Source organism: Trachemys scripta, chromosome 15 (genome assembly GCF_013100865.1).
Source record: "Trachemys scripta elegans isolate TJP31775 chromosome 15, CAS_Tse_1.0, whole genome shotgun sequence".
In the NCBI taxonomy this organism is placed as follows: Eukaryota; Metazoa; Chordata; order Testudines; family Emydidae; genus Trachemys; species Trachemys scripta.
The window spans coordinates 8,205,564-8,218,863 of record NC_048312.1 but is presented as its reverse complement, the minus strand read 5'-3'; the positions used below and the strand labels follow the sequence as shown (position 1 = coordinate 8,218,863).

At 40.0% G+C, this 13,300-nt stretch overlaps 1 protein-coding gene across 2 annotated transcripts; it reads right to left on the bottom strand.

Annotated features, from left to right (window-relative positions):
- Positions 1 to 1,797: 1,797 nt before the first annotated feature.
- TMED2 (transmembrane p24 trafficking protein 2) lies at positions 1,798 to 10,605 on the bottom strand. Of its 2 annotated transcripts, XM_034791336.1 has the most exons (5): positions 10,353 to 10,605; positions 7,913 to 8,105; positions 7,451 to 7,471; positions 5,191 to 5,298; positions 1,798 to 3,328 (listed from the first exon to the last, which is right to left on the bottom strand). In XM_034791336.1, the coding sequence occupies exons 1-5, from the start codon at positions 10,530 to 10,532 to the stop codon at positions 3,204 to 3,206; spliced, it is 627 nt and encodes a 208-aa protein (XP_034647227.1). In that variant the 5' UTR covers positions 10,533 to 10,605; the 3' UTR covers positions 1,798 to 3,203. The 2 variants fall into 2 exon arrangements, with proteins under 2 accessions (XP_034647227.1, XP_034647228.1); XM_034791337.1 differs by lacking the exon at positions 7,451 to 7,471 and having other exon boundaries at positions 10,353 to 10,532.
- Between the last annotated feature and the right edge of the window lie 2,695 nt (positions 10,606 to 13,300).

Genomic DNA, 13,300 nt, shown 5'->3' with positions numbered 1-13,300 from the left:
ATATACCAAAGCACATCTTACTAGGCAAGCCTAAAGACTTGATGGGTATGAGTGATGAGATACTGATGAGTTTCTCTGCCCTGACTTTGCTTAATTAGCCTAAATTTTTTTTTCCTTCTCTCCTTCAGTTAGATAAGTAGAGACCACAGAAAGGTACCTTTCTCAACACAAGTCCCAGTGGGGAGAGGTCAGCTTTTGGTGAATAACTGTTCTTCAGTAGCCTCCGAGAAATTTGGAAGTTACAAACTGAAATACATAGTAATTGCTATGCAAATGCCCTTCACGCTTAGCCAGATAACAGTGGATACGCTGGCTATCTTCAGCTAGCTGTACCTCTGATTAACAAAGCTGAGGACAGTCCATGCAGATACAATATTAAAGTACCCTATAGCCTTAATTTTTTCCTACATAAAAACTTAATATTGACATTATCAAGGAAGCAATATATTCAATGGACAACTTATGACATCTAGGTCAAAGGCATCAAATGTGAAGTGTTACTGAACACACAATGAGATTACATTTTAAAGTGATAAGATTTGAATATTCCACATAATAGTCTAGGAAAGCAGCAAGAAGTCCTGTGGCACCTTATAGACTAAGAGGTATAGGAGCATGAGCTTTTATGGGTGAATACCCTCTTCTTCGGATGCATCCAAAGAAGTGGGTATTCACCCCCGAAAGCTCATGCTCCTATACGTCTGTTAGTCTATAAGGTGCCACAGGACTCTTTGCTGCTTTTACAGATCCAGACTAACACGGCTACCCCTTTGATACATAATAGTCTAGGAGTTTACAGACCAGGCATTTTATAAAATGCACTAGAAATTTATATGTACTATGAACCAAGAGTCAATTATACCCAATTGCTTCTCTACCAAGGACAGATTGTAGATGTGCTATGAAAGCAGCAGCACTAGTTATGTGGATACTACCTGGATATGTATGGTAAAATCCAGATCTTGATTATGATACAGAAATGTGCTTGTCTAGTCTTCCCACCACAGTGACCTGAATCAGAAACCACTAGTCAGCAATATAATTGCACAGAAGCTAGAAGATGGACAGCAGGTAATTGTATTGGTACTTGGAAACCTCATGAAGTGCTTCGGGCACCTATGTCAATACTGTTTCACAAGCAGTCCAGGTGCTTTCACCTGTACCAGCTTGAAGAAAGAAAGATAAAGATTCCCCAACTCCTCTTCTGCTCGGTCAGACTTCTCAATTTTTAAAGTTGTTTTTATTTAGTTTTGCATAAATGTTACAGGGTATTAGTGAAATGCAACTATTACCTTGCTGTTTTAAACATAAAAAAAGCCTCCCTACAAGAATAAAATAAGCATTTTCCATCAAGCATCTACTCTTTGCTAAAGATCCCATTTTAAACATTTCCTTTACGTGCCCTCAAATACCCAACTCTAATCAAACTGTTTTGCACTTATTGCTAAGCAACTAGTGCCCAACTAGCTTTCTCTGCAAAAATCAGGCCAAATAGTTTGTACTCATTTGATTGTATATTTAGTGGGGAAAAAAAAAAAAAAAAAAAAACTTTCCACACATTGATAAGAAAACTAATAAAATTTAAATACAAGTGTGGCTGCACGTTATTAGTAAAAGCTGTATATTAGTATTGTCCAAAATTCCTTTTACTCCATAAACAGAGTATGATGTTCCAACTAACGTGTATTTTTCTTTGCACTCATTTTTTCTAAAAATATTTTAAAAAGCAAAATCTCAAACATGAAAAGGTAGAGAATGTCCTAGTTAACTGTCAAGAGACAAAAACCATTTTTTTAAGAATTTGTTTATTTATTGAACTTGGGTCATATTTAGATTCACAAGCAATTTTAAATGTACATCTTAGAATTCAATTTTGAAGTGTTTCACACAAAAATATTGGCACACAACAGTTGCATTAAGGTGTAACAGCCACCCTTTTTGAAGAACTGCTGCAAGTGTTTGCCCAAGGTTGAAAAAGTTTACTTGGAACATGAAAACCTGTAACAAATTTTAAATTAATTGTACAAAACTGTTGTGTGTTACTTGTAATATCTTCCCCCCTTTTGAAAAGACCCCAACCCCATCCCAAAAAAAAAAAAAAAAAAAAAAAAAAATTACAACTAATATACATCAGTCACAACATAATCCTGGATCGGCACCCACACCATTTAAATTGTTTAAACCCAGCATCAGATACCAAGAAAGGAAAGTAATTGTTTATACAAAAAAAATGAAATCCACATGTGCCTGAAATAAAGAAAACACACACCAGTACTTAGCATTATGCTAATTAGGATCAGATAATGGCAGAAAATGCCACTTAAATTAAAATAAGGGCTGCATAGCATTGCAATAAACCCCAAGAACCATGAACCCTTTGGCATCAGAAATCCAGATTTCCTGAACACTGGTGCATTCTGCAATAGTGCCAACAGTATGAGCTTCGGACCTGCAAGCACTATGGGGTTAATAACTACTGTTTGCCAAGACACTGCACACAACTGGCTTTGATAGTTATAAACCTGTGAAACTAAAACCACATAATTGTCTGGTAATAAAAGGAAAGCGTGTATTTTAATATCAATTTTTAATTTAAAAGAATGTAGGGAACAAATCAATGTAATTAAGATCATTACTATAGATTTTTTTTGTGACCAAGTATGCATACTATACTGGAAATGTCAGCTGTCTTCTATTCATTATCAGTCATATTAGAATGAAGTTCTGCTTTATTTGCCCTTCTGGGCAGTACATGAAAGTGAAGAGGGGACTATTTTCATTCCATACTGTCTACTGCAGGATTAAAGATGTGAAGAATGCAAATAGTCACTTTAGGACCTTTTACTGTTTCCCTAGACAGAATTGCAATTAATTATGAAAACAGAAAAAAAAAAGTTAGAAAAAGACAGTAACATTGCTTATTACTACGTTTGAATTATAGCATTTGCAGTCTGTTTAGACCTCGCTTAGCAGAAAGACTAGGCAGATTTCAAGTGAAAAAATTATGCCAATTAAGTGACAAGATATTTTAAACACAGCTTTTGCTACAGAAGATATATAAAAACATTTTATTTTAACTAGGAACTTAAGCAAATAAAGTTTTATAGTTCAGAAATTAGGGCTTAGAAACTAAATGACATTGTTTTGTGACCATGTTTGGTAAATAGTAAAGTGAGTGTTTGGGATCATCAGGAAAAGTTTTCTTAAACAACTCTTCGGACTTCAAAAAATCTCTTCAGGTAGTAGATTTGTCCCAGTGTCATGGCAACTAGTACAAGGGCTTCAAAGAATGACCAGAGGACCACTCTGCTGTTTGTGTTGTCATTAACTGTTGGAGAAAAAACAGAAGTATATGACTACTAAAATATTTAATTAAGTATGGTGTAAGATATTTAATAAAGCCTATATAGTTATGACAGCAATCACTATACTCATCTGTGCATTCATCCATACAACCCTTAGAATGCTGGCACACTCTGCATTCTTGCCAAGTAAGTGGTCTAGGATGACTGTGTTACTCTCTAAAAGGTTAATAAAGCTGATAGGACACATCACTATAAAATTACAGCGACAAAAGGATTATAAGGTCTAAAGGTCCAAGCAGAATTTGCCAGTTATATGTCCATTTTTCCAATCCAAGGGGAAATTTTCCTACTGGAATCATACTTTTCAGACACCAGAAGCTCTTTCAATCTCAACGTCAGTCACAAGTTGCAGCATCTTTCAATGCCCTACCCTGTCTCCATGAGAATACCTACTAACCCAGACTAATTTATACAAGTTTGATGGCCGGACCTGGTACCTTACTCCAGATTTACTCCTCTGCTTTCTTCCCCTTTAGTGCAACAATTGCATTTCCTAACTTCAGAGTCAAGCTGGTATACCAATTCAGTATCAAGTCTATTAATCCACTGTTCTACAGAGTCAGTACCATTTCCAATATTGATAAAACAAAAATACAGCCAATTACCACTAAAACTGGTTAGTTTGCACATACTGCAAAGCATTTTTACTGTAAACATTTAAAGAGTTCACTGGCATGTCAAGAATGAGATGTTACTCTCAGGTAAAATTCTAGAATAGTGTCACTTTGGTAGTAACTGCAGCAAGCGGACGGTTTGCCACTGTGTTTAAAGCACTTTTTCCTAAGCCTAATGTTATACCATCATATCTTCTACATCCTTTAAAAAACAGCATGATGGACACTGTTAGGAAGATAGTAAATGAAATGGATACCATAGTTCACAAAATGTTAGGTCAATTCTTTTGCAGTAATTATTATTGCTGAAAGAAAGCATGAAGACATTCTTCCTGGATGTGAAATTATGAACAGGGACCACAACTGCTAGAACCAGTGTAATGAAATGCGGCAATGGAAGAATTTAATAATTGGATTTTATTTGATGGATGTCCCCTCAGGAATCTGCCTCATTTCCCCCAAGTCTTTGATTATGTTTCTCTTTATGAAAAGCCTATCAAGATAATTTTGAATCCATGAGGATAAGGAGAAGTTGATGTTAATGTACATTTATAAATTCAGCCCTAAAGGAGTGGACATTTTTATGTATTGAATCTTTTTAAAAATTAAGTTCCTATACAGAAAGTTCTAACGTAACATTATGTGTTTCACAGGAAAACCGATTTCCCCTTTATTTGTACTGGACTTATTCTAGCTGCCAATTCTATTTTAAGTAGTGAGGATTGTGTCTTAGACCCTGTTCACCTTCCTCACATGAGTAGCAATAGTTCCACTAACATCCAAAAGACCTATCTCTGCATAAGGAAGACAAGGTGGATTAGGCCCAATTACAGCAAAGTAAGCCAGACTTATTTCTCATATCAAATAATGCATCCATCTACCACCAGGAAACATATCACTGACCTTGAGACATTCATAAACATACAGTACTATTTACTAATTGCAAATAGTTCCTGCTTTATCTTTCAAATTTTACACTGGCATAACAGATAGACAGTTTGCATAATTGAATTTTTTAGTTATACTAGGGACAACCAGGTTTAAAGAAAGGATCTCAATGTCATCACTTTATTTCTATCATGCCAGTAGGACTCAAGAGTTTTAAAATTCTCAAATAACCAAATGTAGTTTTTAGATAGTTTCCCTAAAGCTCAAAATATACTAGCATTTAAGAAAAAAAAACAGCATGCAAGTCAAAGAAAGCCGCATACTTGCTCTGTGTATTCTTTCACGAACTTCCATGTACTCCTGTTCATGCTTTACAGCTGTCATGGCCACTGCTAACTCATTAATCATCTCTTCTAACTTGTTCTGATGAGCTGCAGAACAATTTAAAAAAAAAAATGTAAGAAAGTGTATTATTGACATATCAGAAACAGCTTCTCCTGAAAGTGGATGAATAGTTATATTTAATTCCATACTATGGTTAGTTTTATAAAATGCAGAGTCTATACAGCTGAAAACTTTTCAACCTTGTAGGAAAAGATTATTTGATAAGTAAATCTGATATTGACAATGATGGGAACTATATTTCTAAAAATCTCAGTGTCAGGTTCACAGGTTTCTTCCTTTACAATTATATTTTACGTTTGTGTAAGCCTCCTTCTTCATGGTATCTAACTTGGAGGCCAGGGAAGGGGTGACCAATGTTATAGTCAACACAGATCAGTTACATTCAACATATATATATTTTTCCAGAGAAGCAGAGTGCAAAATTTATCTGAACATATCAAATCAGTACAATATTGTGCTAGCGTCTCTCCTGCTAGGATTACCTTCACTATACGTCCTTCAAACACATTCTCTTAAATAGTACAGAGCTTTAATGCTAATTTGCCAACAGCACAGCAACTGAGAATTTAGTTGAAACTTGTGATGTTGGCTAAAGAAGATGAGTTTCTGGAGAGGTGTGTTTGGCTACTCTTGTGACCTTCCTTTGTAGTTGACATATGGGATAAAATCAGTTCTGAAGGAAGACACCTCTCTTTCCAGGTACTGGCATGACATGACAGTGGCCTGATAATGGAAGAGGAAAATAACACCGGCTGATTATCATAGAACAATGGCTTGAGGTGGCTCACCACATGCTGGAGCAGAGAGCCAGTATTTAGCAGTTTGGATGTCAGATGACAGTAGGCTACTGTTTACTGCCTTCAATGCTCAGAGCAATTTGCAACTCTGCAACATTTAGATTAATAAAGTGTACTTATCAGATTTCTCTAGCACCAAGAACTTCAGGGCACTCCCGCAGAGGTTGACCTCTGCTACTAACAGTTCAGATAGCTTGCAGGAATTAACTAGAAGTTCAGGGCAATTCATGGGACATTTAAGGGTAATACTTGGGAGCCACCATACATTATTTTTACTTGTAAATGGCAGATATTTTAGATGCAGCCTTAAATGCTACACGAAGGACCTCTCTCTTTCAGTGATAAGAGAAAGAACAAGGCTGTTCAAAAGCCACACTTCTTTTAGGAAGGAGAAAAGAACTCATGAGTTATGAATTCTGTCACCAAAAAAACCCCTTTACAGTTGCCAGAGCAATACTGACCTTACCTTACAGATATCAAGATACACCACCCATTCTCACAGCCAGCTGGCTACTGCAATATGGGTAGCTTATTAGTAAGAACAAAGATTACTACTGTATGGATTGTTTAAACATGCTGAAAAGATAGTTGCTTTAAGGCAAACATCTGCCTTAAGCTGACGAAACTAGACTTGTGTCAGTATTCTGCATGATAGGTGTGCTATTCACAGACTTGAGAGAATCTTTTAACTATCTCTTATGAATAAGAACTCAGTTAGAAAATTGTTAAATATTTCAAGAAAACATCAAGCACTCACTTCACACATGGGTTACATATCTGCTATAATAGAAGACAAAAGGTATTACTGTCTTCTTGCTAATTACTGTAGTGTTGCATGATTTTCTAAATTTTATGATTCAGTCTGTTTCCCAAAACATTAATTTCATTCTTTGGTAAATGACATCTGTTGTAATTTTTCACTTACAGGTTATGCATTAGCTGTAAGATTATATTACAAGAAAGTGGTTCATTCCCCTCCAAAATGCTCTCAATTCCCCACACCCACTTTATTACCAGAAAGCAAAACAACTACTATGAAATATCTAAAGTCACTAGATCAGTATTTTAAATTGAATTCTACGCAACAGAAACTCCTGATTACGTCTCCTGTTAGCCATAAATAACCCCCTGAAGACAAATGTTCATTAACAGTTTAAGGGCCTGATCCTGAGAGATGCTAAGCACCCAGACCTCGCAATAGAAGTTGTAGGTGCCCAGCATCGATCAGGATCAGACCTTCATTTTGTGTAGTTTATTAAAAAGACATTCTCATGCTAACAAACAGATGTTAGAAAAGAGGAAAAGCACAAGTTAGATGTTAGTGAATAAACATATGCAAAAGACAAGATGCTAATGAGCTTTCAAAAAGCAGTACACATACCATCCCAGGTATCTCCACCACCTAGGGAAAAGTGTAAGAGATGAACACGAGTACAGGACAAAAGGCTGCAGATAAACCAGTAATGTACATGGCTAGGAGAAAATTACATATTAGCACACTTATCAAAGAATTGAATTAATGCATGTGGTAATCTACATAGTGCTGAGCACCTGAACTGGAAGTGTGAAACTGAGGAAAAGACTAAAGAATGAAAGCATTAGTGCCTGCAGACGGCAGAGTGATTCCCAATCATTTTGCATGACGTTGTATAGTAGTGTCTAAAAATATTTAGACCCAGTTGTAGCTGCTCAAGAAAATGACAAACTAAAGCGACTGAATGAGATAAGAATTGTGAGGTTTCTTGTACAGTACTTCAGAAGGATGTGTGCAGAGAAAAGCTTCTAAGATTAGTGTTTCAAGGTCACAAATCAGAACTATTTTCCTTCCAGAAGTTCTCCTCACCTTCTGTCTCCATGTCTTGCCCTTTTGGAGCTTCTCCAATATCAATAGTGAACATCACTATCTTAGGAGTCATGGTGGACATTCTGTTGCTAAAGCAAAACTTGTAAGTTCCATCCATGTGAGCAGCAAATGTGTATTTTCCACTGGACTCTCGGTCTCCTTTATAAATCCCTTTATTGTCAGGTCCTGTAATCTGGGGGCAAAAAAGAAAATTTCACTACTCTGTGTGTGTCTTGAAGTCATGCATTTAGAAAAAGCAAATTTAAACTAAACTCATGATATTCCATCTGGAAACGGCACTCCTACCATTGATATGCAATACCAACAGAATCTATATAATCTCTTATCTGCCACAACTAAAAAGCAGTATGACATTTTTCTATCTGCATTAGAACCTTTCAGAAAATACCTCTTTAAGGTGACGTGAAAGGCTTTTTACCTGCCAAGACTTGCATTATCTTTAAACGGTGAAGATGAACATTAGCATCCAAAAGTAAACATAATATATAAACACAGAACCCTAACCTCCATTTCTGGCAGGAAAGTAAATGAGAAGCAAACGTACTTGTTTTGACTTCTCACTATTGTTTTTAAGTATACGATTCTGTGCTGCTGCAGGTACCATTCTTAGGATATGATTGAACCAGTGTACTGACCACTTGTGATCATTAAGATCTTAAGGCTCTTTTTGCCAAAAGTAGAGTGTTGAAACTTGAGTCTTGGCCTTGTTTCATTACATTCTGCTGCCCTAGATGTGAGTTTAAACTGCATTTAATACTTTTCCTCAATACCGCTCCTACCTATTCCATAATGTCACTGCATAACTGCAGAAAGCATCCAGAAAAAGTACTGCTACATCTAGTCATTCCACTCAGAAAATCACCCTCAACATTTTTCTTCCTTATTATATCTCACAATCTCTTGTGAAAGTGCTCAAGATAAGCCTAATAGTTGCCATATTCCACTTCAAAGTTGACTGCATTTGTGGTTGGTGAAGAGATTCCACTTGTAGACTGAAGCGTCTTTGGGATTCTTTGAGATGAAGTGTGTACATTATTCTCCTACTGACCTGGATTTCTTTGGGGGAGGAGGGCAAGGGGGGAAGGTGTCAAAAAAATTAAAAGCCCACAATTCATAATGTGTCAGTCAAATCCAACAATGTTAAGTCAAAATTCATGCATCAAAACTAGGAAACTGCTGTAGGGCCCCCCAAAACTAATCAGCACTATTCTGTAAGAAGCATCCCCTACCACATCCCCTGCTAATAGAAAGCTTATTTTGAAAACTTTCAAAAGAGGATGTGGGATATAGAAAGGAAGGAAGATTTTAAGAGGGTGGTTTTGAAAGTGCAGTTACTAGACATAGTAATGCCTTTTACAGGTGCTTTCTGCCGTTATGCTGACAATAGAGAGAAGTTGGCCCTGGGCAACTTGATCTGCAGAAGTAATTTAGCCTCTTCTGGGGGAATTTGGACATCTCAAATTACCAGCAGCAGAGACCATGACCTAGCATGAGTGTGATAGTGCTTCTGCCAAGTAGGAATTTGGCAGGCAAGCCTGGCACATAAAGAAATGCAAGTGGACAAAGAGAGAGCTATATGAGCATTCCAGCCAATTGTGATTAACACATTTCTGTCTTTAGATTTATGGCCACCAGAGCAGCCCCCATCATCACTCTCCCTTCCTTCATAGCTCTGAGCTCTCCCCATTACTAGCCATTAGACTACTAACTGCTCAGGGTACAATCTCTGTTCCCCCAGAGGCTGTCAGTAGCGTCACATCCCTGCTCTCATGCCCCTTCCCCACACACACATCACCACCACCCCGTGGTTACACTCAGAATCCCCTCGCACCACAATAGGGCACATGCATACGCTGCCCTGGCCCTTAAAGGATCCTGCTTTTGCCCTTGATAAGATAGAGCCTGACACAGCTCTGCGCCCCGAGGCCAAAAAGCTTCGCTTTGCCTGATCAAGGCGTTAGTTTATCATTCTCTGTTCTGCACGGGCAGATGGGAGGCTGGGCTGGGCTCTGCTCAGGACATTCCATGCGCCCTGGGGTGAGCCAATACCAGAACCCTCATCCCACCTGAGCAACTGTGCCCCCCGTCCCCAGCCATGGTTACCCCCCCTTACGCTTTATCTACCAAACTGCCCCCCAAGCTCAACCCAATGGCCAAAAGCGCCCCCCCCCCGCGCCATAATTAGAGCCCATCACTCTCACCTACAGCACGGATCACACCTTTCATAGCATGGTCTGGCATACCTCGGCCTACCCTTCCTCCCCGCCCCCCACAAGGTCAGCCCACAGCCCCAGCTCCCCTTGCAGGTCCGCTCCCCACGTCCCGCTCTCGTTCCCTCCCGCCTCACTCCCCGGCCCTATGCCCAGGGGCCGAGACCCCCGTTTCCCCTCCTCGCTTTACCCGCCCTCCCCCGCCTCACCTCCACGTCGATGTCCAAGAAGCCCCCCTCGGCCACCTCGAAGATGAGCCCCATCTTGGTGCCAGACGGGACCCGCTCCAGGAAACACTCCTCCGCGTGCGCGTCGATGCTCACGAAGTAGCCGGCAGCCGGGGCTGAAAGCGCGGCCAGCAGCGCCAGCACCGCCCTCACCGGCGACATGGCGGAGCCAAGGGGGACCGAGCGGCGCGGCAGAAGGGGGGCACGTCCTGCTCACACCCCGCCTCTTCCGGGGCACGGGGCCGCCGTTCATAGGCCAGGCCAGACCCACTGCCACGTACAGGCTGCTCTACGGTGGCCACCGAGGGACACGCCAGGGCTGGCGATGCCAAGCCGCGAGGCGCAGAGTTTGGGGGCGGCGAGGGGAATACGCGCTGCGCAGGGGGGGGGACGGTACCCGGCAGGGCCAATCCGCGCCGCGTGGGGAACGGCCGGCGGCCGGAAGGGGACAATCCGCGCGGCGGCACTAGAGAGGGCCTGTCAGAGGCCTGTGAGGAGCGAGTCCGGATGGAGGTGTCAGAGCACAAAGGGACCCGGGGGTCAGGGCCTAGGAGCCTCCCGGAGGCGGGGACCACTGAGGCCAGTGGGGGAGCGGGACGTTAAGACACAGAGGGGAGTTCAGCTGCCAGGGCCCGCCATGGAGCAGGTTGCACTAGCTGCAGGTGCTTGTCACGTGTAACCTCAAGCTGGGCTCGTTACGGGAACAGTTTGGAGGTTCACCGGGTTGGGATCACTGCGGTGAAGAATTGCCATTGCCTCTGGAGAAAGCGCCACCAGTGCAGCAGTTTCTGCCTGCAAACCCAGGCATCACAAGGGGTCGGCTCTCTGACCTGTATCAGGGGGTAGCCGTGTTAGTCTGTATCCACAAAAACAACAAGGAGTCCGGTGGCACCTTAAAAACTAACAGATTTATTTGGGCATAAGCTTTCGTGGGTAAAAAAAAAATCACTTCTTCAGATGCCTGGCCTGACCTGGTTCTTCTATTGCACCCGTCCTCTGGAAATGCCCAATAGGATCCCCCAGCCTGTGACCTGTGTTGACAAATTTGAAGGTGGACCTAGCATTTGTCCAGTCAACTAAATATTTCCCCTTACCTGTCAATATTATTTCTTGTATTGGACCAACATCTGTTGGTGCAAGAGACACGTTTCGAGCTACACAGGGCCTGAAGAAAAGCTCAATGTAACCTGAAAGCTTGTCTCTTTCACACAGCTGTTGGGTCAATAAAAGCTATTCCCTCACCCACCTTGTCTCTCTAATATCTCAGCCTTAATGGGGCTACAACAATGCTACAAAAATATTTGTTATGTCTTGTTTGGTTTGTGCTTAAGACAATCCCTCACAGCCACTTTTCCTGCCATGATCAGGCAGTGCCAGAAAGCAGAAACTGCAGGGTCTGAATTTGACAAAAGTGAGCTCTAAAGCTGAATAATATACACTAATTAATTATACTACTCACCAAAACTGAGACAATGTTTACTTACTTTACTAGGATTTATGTTGATAAATAGCACTTTGATATTCTTAATGAATGGTGCTACATAAATACAAAGTATTATAAGGCCACTAGAAATAGGACTAGTTGAGCAAGAAAATTAATCAATTGGGAACTGTAGAGAGAATAGAAATGTAAAATTAGATATCGCAGGCACTGCATGAAAATGTGATGGATATACATATGATATTGCATCACATATGTATGTTTCTAGTCAGAGGGTTGGTGCTTTCCATTTGTTAACAGGGACCTCTTTTTGTACACTTTTCAATGCTAATATGGGAGGAAAATAATCAACACTGCCGGTCACAAAAACAAACAGTCATGTTTGATTTAATTTTTGTTGTTGTTGCACCAAACCAACAGAAGAGTTTTTAAAGCTAGTGTAGAAGTTGGGCCACCTACCCAAATGTTCGTAAGCCAAGACTTGCTGAAGAACCATTGTGATTAACAGTCATCTGAGGTAAAATGTGTGTGTCAACATCACATGTATTATTTCGGCTAAAACTCATAAGCCTAGTTTCACTTGCATTTTGTAACCAGTGTAATAAGAATATTTGCTGCATGTAGTTAAAGTTCTGCTATAGCTCGCTTGCAACTAATGACAAGTAAGACTCATGCTGCATCTCTTTCTTGATTGTTCCTTTTTCACAAAAGTAGTCCGTTTGAAGTCAACTGTATTAGTCAGACTTTCAGGCTCAGGCTACAAGTACCTATAGAATAACAAAAAAACCAAACCTGTATGACAGAATGATGAACGAGGAGCTTCCATGCCCCCTGCAACAAGTTGATAAGGTAAATTTAAATGGCGTATAAAAGTGAGATTAAAATACATTCATGTAGGACTCCTTTAAGTAGTAACTTTTAAAATATATTAATGCAGAACTCTTTTAAGTATAACTTGGCTGGGAAGTAAAATCATCCAATTTACTACAGTTTATGTTGTGACAGATAGCTCTGGAACAAATCCAAACAGCATAAACTAACATCAATCTCCTTAAATCTGTTCAACAAAACAATATGATCTCACATCACAAATGGTTTGGACTAGCCAACAGAATGGTTGGACAAAGTATGACCCTGATCCTGCAAAGAGAACTGACTAGACACCTGTGCGTGTGCAGAATCCCATTGACTTCAATGTTGTCTTTACAGGATCAGGGCTTATGGACAAAGAGAGAGACAGCATTTAACATAAGCAATAACATCATAATTAATTATAATGGTTGAAATGAAGTAAGGGCACAGTGAGCTCAAAACCTTCACTTATTAACAAAAAGGAACATTATAACTGTCTAAATTACTGTCTTAATCATGAATTAGCCTTTTCTGCATTTTAGGAGAACTTGTTGAAATACATATTGGGCACTAAGACTAGATGAGGCGTTGCCAAATCCACTTTTGAACAATGCTATAACAAAATTATTTCTAATTT

What these genes read in the sequence shown, in the direction of transcription:
- TMED2 (XM_034791336.1), bottom strand. Translation starts at nt 10,532, where the DNA reads ATGTCGCCGGTGAGGGCGGTGCTGGCGCTGCTGGCCGCGCTTTCAGCC. An exon ending in GCAAGACATGGAGACAGAAG is followed by an intron (nt 7,472 to 7,912) that starts GTGAGGAGAACT and finishes ACTTTTCCCTAG; the next exon opens with GTGGTGGAGATACCTGGGAT. An exon ending in TGGTGGAGATACCTGGGATG is followed by an intron (nt 5,299 to 7,450) that starts GTATGTGTACTG and finishes ATTGTTCTGCAG; the next exon opens with CTCATCAGAACAAGTTAGAA.